The sequence below is a fragment of the Myxocyprinus asiaticus genome, chromosome 22 (assembly GCF_019703515.2).
Source record: "Myxocyprinus asiaticus isolate MX2 ecotype Aquarium Trade chromosome 22, UBuf_Myxa_2, whole genome shotgun sequence".
NCBI classification, from domain to species: Eukaryota; Metazoa; Chordata; class Actinopteri; order Cypriniformes; family Catostomidae; genus Myxocyprinus; species Myxocyprinus asiaticus.
In genome coordinates, this window is record NC_059365.1 from 36,133,153 (window position 1) to 36,148,503 (window position 15,351).

The 15,351-nt window shown below is 38.4% G+C and overlaps 1 protein-coding gene across 1 annotated transcript in view; it reads right to left on the bottom strand.

Annotated features, from left to right (window-relative positions):
• LOC127413415 (diacylglycerol kinase theta-like) overlaps positions 1-15,351 on the bottom strand; it is a 72,187-nt gene that overhangs the window by 33,169 nt on the left and 23,667 nt on the right. The window contains exons 3-9 of the mRNA XM_051650561.1: positions 14,616-14,715; positions 13,720-13,805; positions 12,055-12,180; positions 7,372-7,528; positions 6,550-6,624; positions 6,365-6,465; positions 3,826-4,040 (exon numbers count right to left, since the gene is read on the bottom strand). Coding sequence (XP_051506521.1) covers positions 3,826-4,040; positions 6,365-6,465; positions 6,550-6,624; positions 7,372-7,528; positions 12,055-12,180; positions 13,720-13,805; positions 14,616-14,715 — 860 coding nt within the window. The remainder of the gene's footprint in view (positions 1-3,825; positions 4,041-6,364; positions 6,466-6,549; positions 6,625-7,371; positions 7,529-12,054; positions 12,181-13,719; positions 13,806-14,615; positions 14,716-15,351) is intronic.

Genomic DNA, 15,351 nt, shown 5'->3' on the forward strand with positions numbered 1-15,351 from the left:
GACCCCCCCTTTGTTCAGGGACACATTGTTCCATTTCTGTTAGTCACATGTCTGTGAAACTTGTTCAGTTTATGTCTTAGTTGTTGAATCTTTTTATGTTCATCCAAATATTTTTATGCTAAGTTTGCTGAAAATAAAAGCAGTTGAAAGTGAGAGGACGTTTCTTTTTTTGCTGAGTTTATAAGAACATAAGCGCTTGATTGTGGCACTAACTAGGTGCATGAGTAATCCTGACTCAATCCCTCCCTGACTCATTCGAAAATGCATTAATAAAACAAAGTCAACAAAAAATGCTTCATTATTCCCCGATCCACATTAACAAAACAAAACGCCCCATCTAATGGAAAAGTTGAGCACATGAGTGCCACTGTTCTTTTTTCATTAACTTTCATGGTTTCCTGAGGAGCGACTTCCAGCCCTGCGAGAACATCAGCATTTGCACTGCTAAAACTCATTTTCTGTATTAGTATTTTTATCTTGCTTTCCAGTAAAAATATTTTTTTACCATTCTGAGTAAACTCTAGAGACTGTTCAGGAGATCAGCAGTTACAGAAATACTCAAACCAGCCCATCTGACACCAACAATCATGCCACGGCCATTCTGATGGTTGAAGTGAACATTAACCGAAGCTCCTGACCCGCATCTAAATGACTATTGTCTATCTCTTGCGATGTTTGAAAATGATATATGATTTGTTTGGAGAAGCAAGGAGAGGTTTCCCATTAAACCCTTTGTTATGTAAACTGTGAGATTGTACTAGTTGTCTGACATGAGAACTGTGCGTCTTTGCCAAAATGTGTAGAACACAACTCTGTATTTAAAAACAATCTTCTGTTCTGTTCTGCTTTTCTATATAAAGCTGGCTTTGTGTTCTAAAGTCTATTCTTTGCATAGTTTGTGCAGGGTTTCTCAAAGAAGCATTCCGGGTTAAATATAAGTTAAGCTCTACCACAGGCCTCAATTATCACAGAACTCACACCAAGTCATACTCCAGTTTGCTTAACTACAATTAAGCTATAAACCGAAAAATGTCAGAGATGTTACAATGAGTGTTTGTTTTTATAAACTGAAATACAGCTCAAAATTATTTGCTACGGACGCTGTCGCTAAAACTTAACATTTATTTAAGTTTTCTTAAGATAAGGCAGTTTCTGTTCTGTGTTGACTTATTTCCTATTGAAGTTTGGGTTGGACATGTTGAATGGCTCGTACCAAAGTTTTTTTAATTGGCTAACAGACTTTAGTTATTTCATAGTCATGTACCATGGATTGCTACTTGCTAGCTGGCAGTGTTAATTTTTACCCAGTTTTTATTTTAGCTATATTTTTTGTGTTTTGATGAAAATTTACTTACAATTTATTGAATATTTTGTCATAATTTTAGTACATTTTACTCTAAAATGGCATTTAATTTCAGTCAATGAAAATAACATGACAAAAACAGATTATGCATGTATGAAAAATGTACAAACATTTAATTATTAAAACATGTATCAAACATATTAAAGACTTCAATTATCAATATAAACAGAGTGAGAAAACCATCCTGAGCACCTGAAATAATAGCATATAATGAATACTGAAGTAACACCTACATTAGAAGTTGCTGTGTTGTGAATTCTTCATGCTTTAGAGACTATTAAGTGTTTTAAACTGTTTAGGATATTGCGTAATGTGTAGAATGTTTTACGGAAACAGCGCATTTACAACGCAAATTACACATTCTACCTAACATGTAACTTAGTTCAAGTTCACCTTAAGTTCACATGAAGTTCAACAAATAACTACTATAACTGGATTATTTGAATAAATTTTTTCTAAACATGTATTGTTAATATCTTGCAGTTTTATTTTTTTTACTTATAACAAACCAGAAATAAATGTAATACAATTCTTATAAAAGGTGTTGTGACGAGGAAGAGGGCGGGGCCGGGCCGGGCCTCACGGCCGGCCCCAATTCGAGCTAATCAGCCAAAGAGAGGGATATGGCCGAGCCGGATGCGGCAGTTTGGGGGAGAGAGAGCCACAAGCAGCTGCCGTGTGTGTGTTTGTGTTTTGTGTCTTTTTGTTCAAGTTTTCATTAAAATATTATTTTGATGCTTCGTCTGGTTCCCGCCTCCTCCTTGCCCATCCTTTATGCTGTTACACTGGTGCCGAAACCCGGGAAGGAGGAGGGATGCACTGTTGTGGCTACTGCCGTTCGCCCAAAGGAGCAGCCGCGGCCATCCGCCGGGGGACGGAGTCGCCGCTGCCAGCGCCTGGACATGGAGGAATGGCCGCTGTCCGTGAGGGGAGGAGGGTCTTGCTGCCGGCCAGCTGGAGTGGTGGAGCCGCTGCCAGGGGCGGAGGGGCTTGCTACCGGCCACCAGAACACAGAGGGGTCGGAGGAACGGTCGCCGTCTGCGAGGGGAGGAGGGGCTCAATGCCGGCCGCCTGGAGCGGTGGAGCCACTGCCTGGGGTGGTGGGGCTTGCTACCGGCCGCCAGAATGCAGAGGCGTTCTTTTTTTTTACTCTCTCCTCTCTCTCTCTCACCATCACTCTGCCTCGTTCTTTCCCTGCCAGAAGGGCAACGGCCCTCGAAAGGGGGGGGGGGGGGGGGTGTGGGTGGGTGTACGTCATGATGGGGGTTCCCCGGCCTGAGGCAAAGGAGGGAGGAGTGTGATGAGGAGGAGGGCGGGGATGGGCCATGAGTCCACACGGCCGGCCCCCAATCGGGCTAATCAGCTGAGGAGAGGGATAAGGCCGAGCCGGATGCGGCAGTTCGGGAGAGAGAGAGCCACACGCATCTGCCGTGTGTGTGTTTGTGTCTTTTTGTTTAAGTTTTCATTACAATATTATTTTGATGCTTCGTCCGGTTCTCGCCTCATCCTTGCCTATCCTTTATGCTGTTACAGGTTGCTGACTTTTTAGAGACATATATCCAATCCAATAATTGATCCTAACTAGGCTATATCTGGACTGTATCTAAACAAACAAGAAATGTGATGGCATATTTCATGCATTGTATGTTTCATGCTTTAGATTCAATAGAATCAGCTCATATGAGTCATCCTTTCGGGAATTGGACTGTTTCGGAAGCGCTGTATGTTTCGCACTTTAGATTCAAAAGAATCAGCTCATACGAGTCATCCTTTCGGGAATTGGACTGTTTCGGAAGCATTGTATGTTTCGCGCTTTAGATTCAAAAGAATCAGCTCATATGAGTCATCCTTTCGGGAATTGGACTGTTTCGGAAGCATTGTATGTTTCGCGCTGTAGATTCAAAAGAACCAGCTCATCTAAATCATTATTTCAGAAATCTGACCACACCGGAAGCTCTGTCTGTTTCGCACAGTAGATGCAACAGAGCCAGTTCAGAAGAGTAATTTGTTTGTGTGTTTAACACTTTTGACCCAGTAGAGGGCAGCGCTGCAGAAATGCGCTGCTGGAAACACTATCAGAGTATTTCAGTACGGTGTTCCAGCCGCATTTGCGGAAATTCACGCAGGGGAATCGTTAACAGAACGGAAAGTCACGAAGGTCATCCGATTCCGGTATTTTGTAAAGAAGGGGGGGAGGGCCAATCTTCTGTTTTCCTAGAAGATGGAGATTGTAAATTTTAAATGCATATTTCTGAAACAAGTAAATTTAGTGAACTTTTAGGAGTGCACTAGCATATAACAGCTAATAGACATGAATTAAAAGCCACAAAACTCAAATTTTAAAGGAAGGTGTTTAACTGTCTTTATGTGTCCTTGCTTGTGCATCAACATATTCAAGACAGTTGGACAACATAAAACATGGTGGCAAAACATGACACAATAAAAGCAGAAGTAGTGCTCACTTGAGCCAGCCAGGGTAGACCTTCAACACTTCTGTTTCTCTGGGTTTCGTTCTGAGCACCCAAGTATCAGGAACACTGTCCTTAAAAACAGGCTTGTTGTCCGGGGTGCCATTACGGTTGATTATGTCATCTGTAAACAGTCCCTGTTGGCCGTAACTCTGGAGCTCGTAATCTTGCGGCTCGTCTGGGATGTAAAATGTTCTAAGTGCTGCTTCCTGTCAGGACAGAAATTTTAAGGGGCAAATTTATTAAGCAATTGCATTACTTTCGCACATGGTATTTCACGCATCTTTTTCCTAACTATCCGCAATCCATTTTAACTAGTGACTCATTAAATAAATAATCAAATGATTGGAGAAATGTGTTATAAACAGGCATACACTGGTGGCCAAAAGTTTGGAATAATGTACAGATTTTGCTCTTAAGGAAAGAAATTGGTACTTTTATTCACCAAAGTGCCATTCAGCTGATCACATTGTATAGTCAGGACATTAATAACATGAAAAATTACTATTGCAATTTGAAACAAAATTTCAGAACTTCTTAAACTACTTCAAAGAGTTCTCATTAAAAAATCCTCCACATGCAGCAGTGATAGCTTTCAGATCCTTGGCATTCTAGCTGTCAGTTTGTACAGATACCCAGGTGACATTTCACCCCACGCTTCCTGTAGCACTTGCCATAGATGTGGCTGTCTTGTCGGGCACTTCTCATGCACCTTACAGTCTAGCTGATCCCACAAAAGCTCAATGGGGTTAAGATCCATAACACTTTTTTCCAATTATATGTTGTCCAATGCCCACTCCAACCTTTTCTTTTTTTTCTTTTTCTGCTTCAAAAGTGTCTTTTTCTTTGCAATTCTTCCCATAAGGGCTGCACCCCTGAGTCTTCTCTTTACTGTTGTACAAGAAACTGGTGTTGAGCGGGTAGAATTCAATGAAGCTGTCAGCTGAGGACATGTGAGGCATCTATTTCTCAAACTAGAGACTCTGATGTACTTATCCTCTTGTTTAGTTGTACATCTGGCCTTCCACATCTCTTTCTGTCCTTGTTAGAGCCAGTTGTCCTTTGTCTTTGAAGACTGTAGTGTACACCTTTGTATGAAATCTTCGTTTTTTTGGCAATTTCAAGCATTGTATAGCCTTCATTCCTCAAAACAATGATTGACTGACAAGTTTCTAGAGAAAGCTGTTTCTTTTTTTTTTTGCCATTTTTGACCTAATATTGACCCTTAAGACATGCCAGTCTATTGCATATTCTGGCAACTCAAAAACAAACACAAAGACAATGTTAAGCTTCATTTAATTAACCAAATATCTTTCAACTGTGTTTGATATAATGGCAAGTGATTTTCTAGTTCCAAATTAGCAATTTAGCATGATTACTCAAGGATAAGGTGTTGGAGTGATGCTGCTGGAAATGGGGCCTGTCTAGATTTGATCAAAAATGACTTTTTTCAAATAGTGATGGTGCTGTTTTTTTATATCAGTAATGTCCTGACTATACTTTGTGATCAGCTGAATGCCACTTTGGTAAATTAAAGTACCAATTTCCTCCAAAACAGCAAAATCTTTACATTATTTCAAATTTTTGGCCGCCAGTGTATATCCAGTGCTTTCCGATTTGCATAATCCTTTTGGTAAATTGGATGCCAAAACATTGCAAATAAGAATGTGCAAATAAACAATGCCATCAGCGAATGGTATGCGCTTTTAACATTTATTCTTTAAAACTTACTAGTTTCTATTTTTATGTTAACAGTACTTATTTTTTTACTTTCTAGTAAGTATTCCAACAGTGGCTAGTTTCTTTTTCAACTTTACTTGTATTACTTATTCCTTTGCAACTAGTCACTATCAACTAATGACAAGTAACTATTCAATTGCAAATGTTTGCCATTGAATTCTATGGGAATCTGTGGTTCAGATTTACACTATTCACTTCTGACTAAGTACTGTAAGTATTCCAGTAGTGACAAGTATCTCTTTTTAATTTTACTAGTAACTATTCATTAGATACTACTACTAATTCCAATAGTGACTTGCATCTATACCAGTTTTACTAGTGCTTATTTATTAGATAATAGTTCTTATTTATAATACACTAGTTTCTATTTAATTTGTTCCTAGTAACATTTTTAATTTTACTTGTAGGAATTTTAATTAAACAATACAGTAGCCATTCTGACTAGTCATTACATTTCGACAAGTAAAAAAGCAGTTGTAAACAGTGAAATAAGAAATGTTACCAAAAACAATTGGAAATTACATTATCTAAATACAGTAGGTATCCAACCAGAATGACCTTTACTATGGAGAACATTAATAATTGTATATGTTAGCCTTAATGAAACACAAAAAACAAAAACACAATGCATAACCGTGTTATAATCCATAACCGTTAACCGTGTTATAATTGACCTAGCTTGTCGGTGATAGGCTAAAATAGAGTGGCTCAGTTGAAGCCACGGTCACTTTTGAGGCATATAATGTTAAACTTCTGTTCAGGTGAAACCTGAGCAGGAAAAAACATTCCTCACCACCACTTCCTCATTCTTGATTATTCGAGGGATTGAAACCAAACGGAACTGATTCCGCTTTGCTGCATCTTCGCCATCAAAAACTTTGAGAGTCTGTTTCCCTGTAGACCAAGAGTGGTGAGATTACTTTAGAAACAAGGGTGATTATCATTTGCCATAATGTCATTTTTTATCAGGGTATTTACCTGTGTCAGGTGGTGCCGTAGACTGACTGTCCTTTGGCGTTACTGTACATTGAGTGTCAACATCATCCAGATTATCTGTAGACAAAACACACTTCTCTATGAGAATTTACAGTCATGTGATCTTGTTATTTGATATCCAGGAGTGAATAACAGAATCCTAACAATGAATTAAACAGCTTAAGTGAGCAATTTCCCTTGCATCTCAATTTCCAGGCTTACATAATTTGCTAACAGTCAACAGTAATTACAACAGAACATTACAATCATTTTGTTCATTTACATTAAAGGAATGTTCTAGGTTCATTACAAGCTCAGTATATCTGACATATAGTCAATTACCACAGAAAATTATACTGACTTGACCCCCTGTAGGGAAAACCATGCAAAATAGTGTACAGTACTGTACTTACAATGGAGGTCTATGGGATGTTAAAATACAATGTTTTGAAAATATAGCCACAAGATTTAAACATTATACGTGTTAACATAAGACTAGTGCGACAAAATCACTTTTTAACCTGGTCTGTGCAAAGTTACATTCAATATTTGAACCCCTGTCATAACCATGTAAAACCAGAAAATCATAGAGTTGAAATTGAGTCAAAATAATTGCTTGGTGCCAGAGATTCTGTTGATAGAATGTGTTTCGAACTTTTTTGTTTTGAAAATTCCTTTAACTTTAAGGGGGCCACTCACTGGATTTCGGTGAGAGAGAGAGAGAGAGAGAGAGAGAGATAGAGAATGTGAAATAGCAACCGATCTAGATTCAGATATGCATCTACTTTCAAAGCATCAGTGTAAAGGCCAGGGTACAGGGATTACCCATCTCTCCATGCTGGGAATTCTCTGAGATTCTGTAACAGTGCATCTTGCTGAAGTTCCGTGAGCAGATCCGCACGCAGCTGGGGTGAAGAATCATGTTCCGTAGTCGACCCATGCCACACTCCGGGGAAATGATTATGCAACATGACGCATGTGCCTGCAAACATATAAACACAGATAAGATGTCAAGTCTGGGACATGACAGCAAAGCTTTAAAACAACATCTTTCTATCCAGTAATGTCAAAAATAAGACTGATGAGAAGACTCAAGTAAGTAGACATTTAGCAGATGCATTTATCCAAAGCATCTTAAAGCACACTTACAACAAGGACAGTCCCCCTGGAGCAAACTGAAGTGGGTTGCTTAAGGAAAAAATGGTGATAGCTCATGGATTGTCCCTTGCAGGGTTCAAACAAACAAACTTTGGTTACAAGTAGGGCTACACAAATAATCAAATGTATCTGTGATATGGTTAATTGTGTAGTTAGTCAGCATGCACTGTGTGCATCAAAGTGAAGGGACACCACTTTGTTCTCTTTTTTTTATCAACTACACATATTCAGAGCATGAGTGGGGCTCATGATACAGTGTTTTTGTGCTTGGTTCGTTTCAACGTTCTCAAATTGGTTTGCAATATGTGACTGCTTTAAATGAACTCCCTCTCAGGAGGTGCCCGGTATTTGGTTTATGTCCGCTATGCAGATTACTTATAACCTGCACTAAGGTCGTAGATTATTCACTGTGTGGTGCTAAAAGAGAGTTAAATTTTCTCCCAAACAGATGAGGTTAAGGTTAATGCTTTATCGAGTTTTAAATCAACAAATCTGACCTCCCTACCCTAAACCTTGAATCTAAACTTAACCGACAGTGTAATAAAAAGCAAATGTGACATGAAAAATGCAATTGCTGAAGAAACCATGCCATTTTGTGGTTAGGGCTGGGCAATATGGCTTCAAAAATTATATCTCAGCCTATTGACGATATTCAATATATATCTTGATAATGATGTATTTACTCTGAAATGGCTCAAAAGTGATTTTTGTTTTTTGTTTTTTTAATCAGAGGAACTATAATTTCATGCAAACAGCCATTGTAGCCAAGTAGATGTGATAAAGGCATTCAATAAAAAAAAAAAAAAAAAAAGGCATGTTTCCCTACAGTTTTGCACTAAATTAACACAAGGGAGATTGAAATCTAATCATTGTCATTGATATGCACTTTTATATTTATATATTGTATACAGTGATACACAGTAGCTTCATAAAAATATTATTTAACAATATATTTTTAAAAATTTTTTTTTTTTAAATGAACAAGGTGCGCAAAAAAAAAAAAAGAAAAAAAAAGAAAATTGCATGATACTAAATTATTGCTGTGGGACGCAGTCAAGTTTATTATTATAAAACTGATTTATCATTATTATTTTGAGGATTAGATTTTTTATTTAAAAGTAATATATTTCTTTCCTATTTACTTTTATTTTGACACTTCACCTGGAGCTTTTATTTTGACACTTCACCTGGAGCTTTTATTTTGACACTTCACCTGGAGCTTTTATTTTGACACCGAAAGTGCAATGTGTAGTTTACAATGCTCCGCATCTGGTGAAGTGCTGTTGTCCACTCCTCTTCTGTTATACTGTGCAGCCTTTGTAGATTTGTATAATAATTTGTAGCAGTTACTAAAGTTTGGAACTGTGCAAGTGCTTGAACATTCATTAATTTATTTCTTTTACAATGAATGTGATCTGCTCTAAAACCGCTAAAAACACACGAGTCCCACGTGTGCACAGAACAGCCTGTCACCCATTCTGAAGCACACACAGACCATGTTTATCTGTCTTTTATAGCAGCCCATTGCAATTGTATAATCAAATATGACCATATTGCCATTTTGGTGTTATTTTTATTAATTTTGCAGCCCAAAGGATAGTGAATTTAGTCTACTGATGTGCTTTTTATGAAACTTAATAGCCAAATAAAAAGCACATTCAAATCATCGCGATATTCACGATAATGCTTAATTTTATATCATCAGCCAAATCATCATGATTATAACATGAATATTCGATATATCGCACAGCCCTATTTGTGGTGTTTCTGTGACATTTTGTCTCACGTCAACTCGCACGCTCTTCAGGACTCGTAACCTTTGCATCGCTCTATTAGTTGAGCTACCGTGCAATTTGATCATGCTTGAACAAGCTTACAGATGAAGTTGGTTATGTAATGTAAATGTTAAAATGTATCACCTTCAGCGTTGGATAAGTTCCTCAATACAGTAATACACTACAAACTACTAATTACTTCTCTAAAATGGTAAAAAAGTAACCACTTTACTTTTAAGTTACTTTCTAAAACACTTTAAAAAAAACAAACGGTTAAGCCGGGTTCACACATCCTTCGTGAGCGGGGTGTGAGCAGGGAGTGAGCGGGGCATGAGCGAGGCATGAGCGGGGCGTGAGCGGCGCGTTTTCGTTTCGCGCCCATATTAACAGATGACACCGTTTACACTGCAAGCGTGAGTCATGAGGTGACGCGTTACAGAAGCATCCCAGATGCGGCAGTGAGCGGATAGTTTCGGCATTGAGCCTATTTTTGCTGCGCGGCTCACGCTAAGCTAAGAGGCTCTGGGTGCAGTACAACACAATATAATCAGGAGATTATAGAAAAGACACAAAAGCAAAGAATTAATAAACTGCCGGTCCTTTTGCCATTCTGTGTATGTATATAGGTGTACACAACATTAACCAATCACAACCAAGTGTGCTGATAAATATGAAGTGCACGTGACTGCCTGCTGTTGTCCTTGAAGCAGCAATAACCTCAGATTATTCCGACCTTATTAAAGAAAAAAATCTGGCGTAGGACCCCATAGATAACTTTATTTCTTGCACGGAGGTGCTGCTGTTTCTTGTGGAAGAGATGCGGCCAATGTGAACCTCAAACGTGACCGCCCCACTCACACGCCGCTCATGCCTTGCTCACGCCATGCTCATGGAAGATGAGTGAACCCGGCATAAATCATGTCAATCATGGTTACTACAATATTACAATAGAAAAAAAAAATTCTACACTCTACTACAGTCTACAATATTTCATGTTTTAAAAGTATACTGTATAAATATTATTAAAGAAATATGTGTAACTCAAGTAATTAACTTCATTGAAAGTCAGTAACTGTAATCTGATTACAAGAATTTACAAGAATGTAATGTTACACTACTTTTTCAATTCAATCGTAGTAACTATAACTTTAATCAGATTACACCTAACTCTGATTGCGTTACAACTCATGCACTATAGTCAAAAAAAAAATTGTTGTCATAAGATAGCATTGAGTGATGAACAGGACTAAAGTATGTTTATAAACTGATAATCTGCCATTTAATTTCTGTGAAAGGGAATAAAAGTCGCTGTTGTAGCATCACTATAGAGTTCATTTCACCAGGAAACTGCCGCAATACTGTATGTGCAACGAGCTATGCAAAAATTTAGTTATAGTAACATGTTTCTATGAGACCAGGTGGTCTTTTAAAAAAAATTACTTGTTAGAACAACAACTATGGAGAGTAATGAACAAAATATGACTGAATTTGGAGATAAAAGGTATCACCTGCAACTTCCTTTTGTTTTACAGTCACTGTTGAACATGAAAGTTGCTTTTTCAATATGCTTTTATGCATTTTTGCTCTTTTAGCCTACATATTAGCAGAAGCAATATGAGATGTTAAATGTTTATCGTTTCACAGATCCAATCGCAGTCACAATATTTGTCAGAAACAAAATGTAATGAACTATTTGGCCAAATTGTGCCAGCCCAAATCTTTTACCACTAGGACTTCACTAACTAAAACAAAGGTAAAGCTAAAGTATATACATGTCCCTTACTTGTGTCCTTGTTCTCAAAAATCCTTTAAAATCCTAGAAATTTGTGCTTTCAAAGTTTTACAGTAGGCTGGAAAAGGCTATTTCAAATATGTACCCTGCAGAAAGGATAGTCTCAGTGCACATTTGTCCTCTAAAAACCTTTGGCTCAAGGACTAACGCTTACATCATGTTGAAAATCTTAAGCTAAAAGGGCTTTGTACAGAGCACTGGAACGGACGGAAAGAACTAAGGATCTGCTGATGGAGTGCAAAGTGCTACTCTGTGTCACCCAGAGCTAAATAAAACATAATGCAGGAGAACTGGAGAATGAGAGGCAGAGAACCAGAAGGATGGCATGCTGTAACCTCACTAACATTGCTTGAAGATAATGTGTCCATCCACCTGCATCAAAACTAGGAAACCAGGCCAGGTAAATTCATTCTTCTTGGGCAAAATTCATTTATAGTGCGTTTTTGATTCTCATACAATGTTTTGATTTACAGATGACAGGAATAGTCAAACATGAGTCTGTTGGGTACTCGACAGTTTATTCAACATTGACCGAATACAGTGTTTTGAGTGCTAGGAACTGCATCTGACTGCACCTGCACCTGTTAAATAATGTATCCATTCATTGTGAGACACGACAGCCAGAAAGCCCACTTACCTTAATTCTTATCATTAAATAATGAGCCTTTTTTTTTTTTGTGACGAATACAGCCAAGAACAGAAAAATTGGAAGTGCTGAATGCTAAGACAATGAAGGGCTGGATGCAGAGTAAATACAAGACACAAACACACACACACACTTACCGTAATACCGCACCATTCACACCTCATGCCAGCCAGGACGTCCGAGGAGCTGCAAGTGCGACGACAGACCTCACAGCGGGCACCTGAGGACATGTTGCCCTCCCGCCAGTGGTGCTGGAACGTATCCTTTCAGAGTAGGAGGTGGTGAAGGGTTATGACAAACCATGTATACTACAGAGACAAAAACACTAACACAACTAGGGAACGCTTAACATGACTTATACAAGTAGGACATCCTTGTTGGTCCTGGAACATCATTCTGAGCGACCAATCAGAATTTAGGATTAAGTTTAGAACTTGTGTTAGAAATTAGTTCTCATCATTTCCCATTTGATTTTAGAGGTTACTTAGGGTTAGGGTTTGTCTTATTACAGTTTGATAGTAATGCTGTTTCACAACCAAACATAGATGTCGATATAACTACATGTCCTGCTTGGGTAAATCATGTTGCTCACTCGGGAATCCAGATGCAGGAACAATCGAACAATTCCACTTATAAGAGACATTTATTCGGGAGGTAGGTAGTACTGTATGTGTCGCAGTGTAGATTCAAAAGAACCGACTGATAAATCATTTGTTCGTGAGGTAGCACTGCAGTGTATTTCAAAAGAACCAGCTCATAAGAGTAATTCGTTCAGGAATCGGGCTGCACTCATTGCGCTGTATGTTTTGCCCGGTAAATTCAAAAGAACCAGCTCAGAAGAATCATTCGTTCAGGAATCGAGCTACACTAATCGTGCTGTATGTTTCGCCCTTCAGATTCAAAAGAGCCGGCTTAGAAGAGTCGTTCATTCTGGAATCGGGCTACACTCATTGCGCTATATGTTTCACCCTGTAGATTCAAAATAACCCAGAATCATTCATTCGGGAATCAGGCTACATTCATTATGCTGTATGTTTCACCCCAGCAGATTCAAAGAACTGACTCAGAAGAGTCGTTCGTTCAGAAATCGGGCTACACTCATTGCACTGTATGTTTCGCCCAGTAGATTCAAAAGAACCGGCTCATAAGAGTAATTAGTTCAGGAATCAGGCTTCACTCATCACACTGCATGTTTTCCCCCCATAAATTCAAAAGAACTGACTCAGAATAGTAGTTCATTCAGTAATCAGACTACATTGGTCACACTGTGTGTTTCACCCTGTAGATTCAAATTAACCAGGTCAAAAGAGTCATTCATTCGGGAATTGGGCTACACTCATCGCGCTGTGTGTTTTGCCCCAGTAGATTCAGAAGAACCAGCTCATAAGAGTCATTCATTTGGGAATCGGCTACACTCAACGGGTTGTATGTTTGGCCTTTGAGATTCAAAAGAACTGACTCAGAAGAGTCATTTGTTTGGGAAGCGGGCAATCAATCGATTCCGATATTTATTTATTTTTTTTAATAAAAAGGAACCATTTCTCGCTTACATATCTTCCTTATTACAAGAATTAATTACTAAACAAATAACAATGCAATTACGTGCAACTTCACAAAATACTTACACAATGTGTACTTGTAGTTTATTGGTATTACTCAGTAATTACTTTTGTAATTACAATGTAATAAAGGACAATGTAATATAAAGTGTGGCCAAAAGACTTCTAACAAGCTATAAAACTTTAAATGTCTGGCTTATATCCATAGAAAAAGAAGGGGATGGTGCTGATTCTGGTACTCACAATGTCTTGCCCGCCATCTTGGTGGCAGAAACGACAGTCGCTAATGCTGAATGGGGCACAATCACTGTGAACATGCAGCTCACACACTGAAAGACACACACAAGCTTACATTGAGAATATGTTGTGTCTAAATGATGTAACCACTAATCTAGCATCACCTGAGGTAAAACAGTCAGTATATGAATTTATATTTCAACAGAACAGTAGAAATGTGATAAAGCAGTAATCAACTCTCTTTGAGGTGTTACAGGTCTGATCAGAGGAAAAAGCCATTGAATTTATGTTAGTGCAAAACATGTGAGAATTAAAGACAGGCATATTTGTGTCTTTTGAAAGGGAGAAAGAGAGAGGGAGAGGGAGGGAGAGAGAGAAGGAGAGAGAAGGAGAGAGTTTAAGTGCGATGTTTTTCTTTCAGCTCTGTTCTTAGAATTCAGCACACTGCAAAAGGCCATTCTGCCATTTCCATGGCAACAGCTGCTTTCCATACAGGGACGACCAGTGCAAATAAATGAGCAATGACAGAATATAGAAGAAATGAAAGACAAGAGAAATCGTGGGAATGGTTTGGGAAAAACAGTGAGACACTACTGAAATAAAGGAGGGCAGAAGATGTTAAAAACCAGACCAATAGATGTCAAGCTTTAAAGTGCCCATGTCTTACACTTTTTTGGCATTTATTTTTTGGATTTCTTGTACATTTCTGACAATTTCAAAACCTCTCTGACCCATAGACTTAAACAGAATGTTTTTACTTGTACCTTGGAGACTTTTATATGACTGACTAACCTCTTCCCATGTGAACTGCATTAATTCTCACTGACAAACACTTCAGCTAAGCTGTTTTTATCATGTTTTTTCCACCCCTTCCTTTCACACTCTCACACACACACACACACCTTCACAGCGCAGAGACGTGCTGCCTTCAAGATGCTTCCGACACACACAGCAGAATCTCTTCTTCTGACCTGCCAGACCAAAGCAGTGTGCGACAGGAACCTAGACAACAAACATGGAAAGAATAGTGATTAAATAACAAACCTGGACTGATATAATAACCAAAAGCATTTTAACTTTTGGTACAAAATTATTAGTCAAGTTGATTTAACCGATTTGTGATCGAATTAGTGGGACTACATTTAACTTATATATATATATACACTGGTGGCCAAAAGTTTGGAATAATGTACAGATTTTTGCTCTTATAGAAAGAAATTGGTACTTTTATTCACCAAAGTGGCATTCAGCTGATCACAATTTATAGTCAGGACATTAATAACATGAAAAATTACTATTACAATTTGAAAAAAAATTTCAGAACTTCTTAAACTACTAAAGAGTTCTCATCAAAAAATCCTCCACATGCAGCAATGACAGCTTTGCAGATCCTTGGCATTCCAGCTGTCAGTTTGTCCAGATACTCAGGTGACATTTCACCCCACGCTTCCTGTAGCACTTGCCATAGATGTGGCTGTCTTGTCGGGCACTTCTCATGCACCTTACAGTCTAGCTGATCCCACAAAAGCTCAATGGGGTTAAGATCCATAACACTCTTTTCCAATTATCTGTTGTCCAATGTCTGTGTTTCTTTGCCCACTCTAACCTTTTCTTTTTGTATTTCTGTTTCAAAAGTGG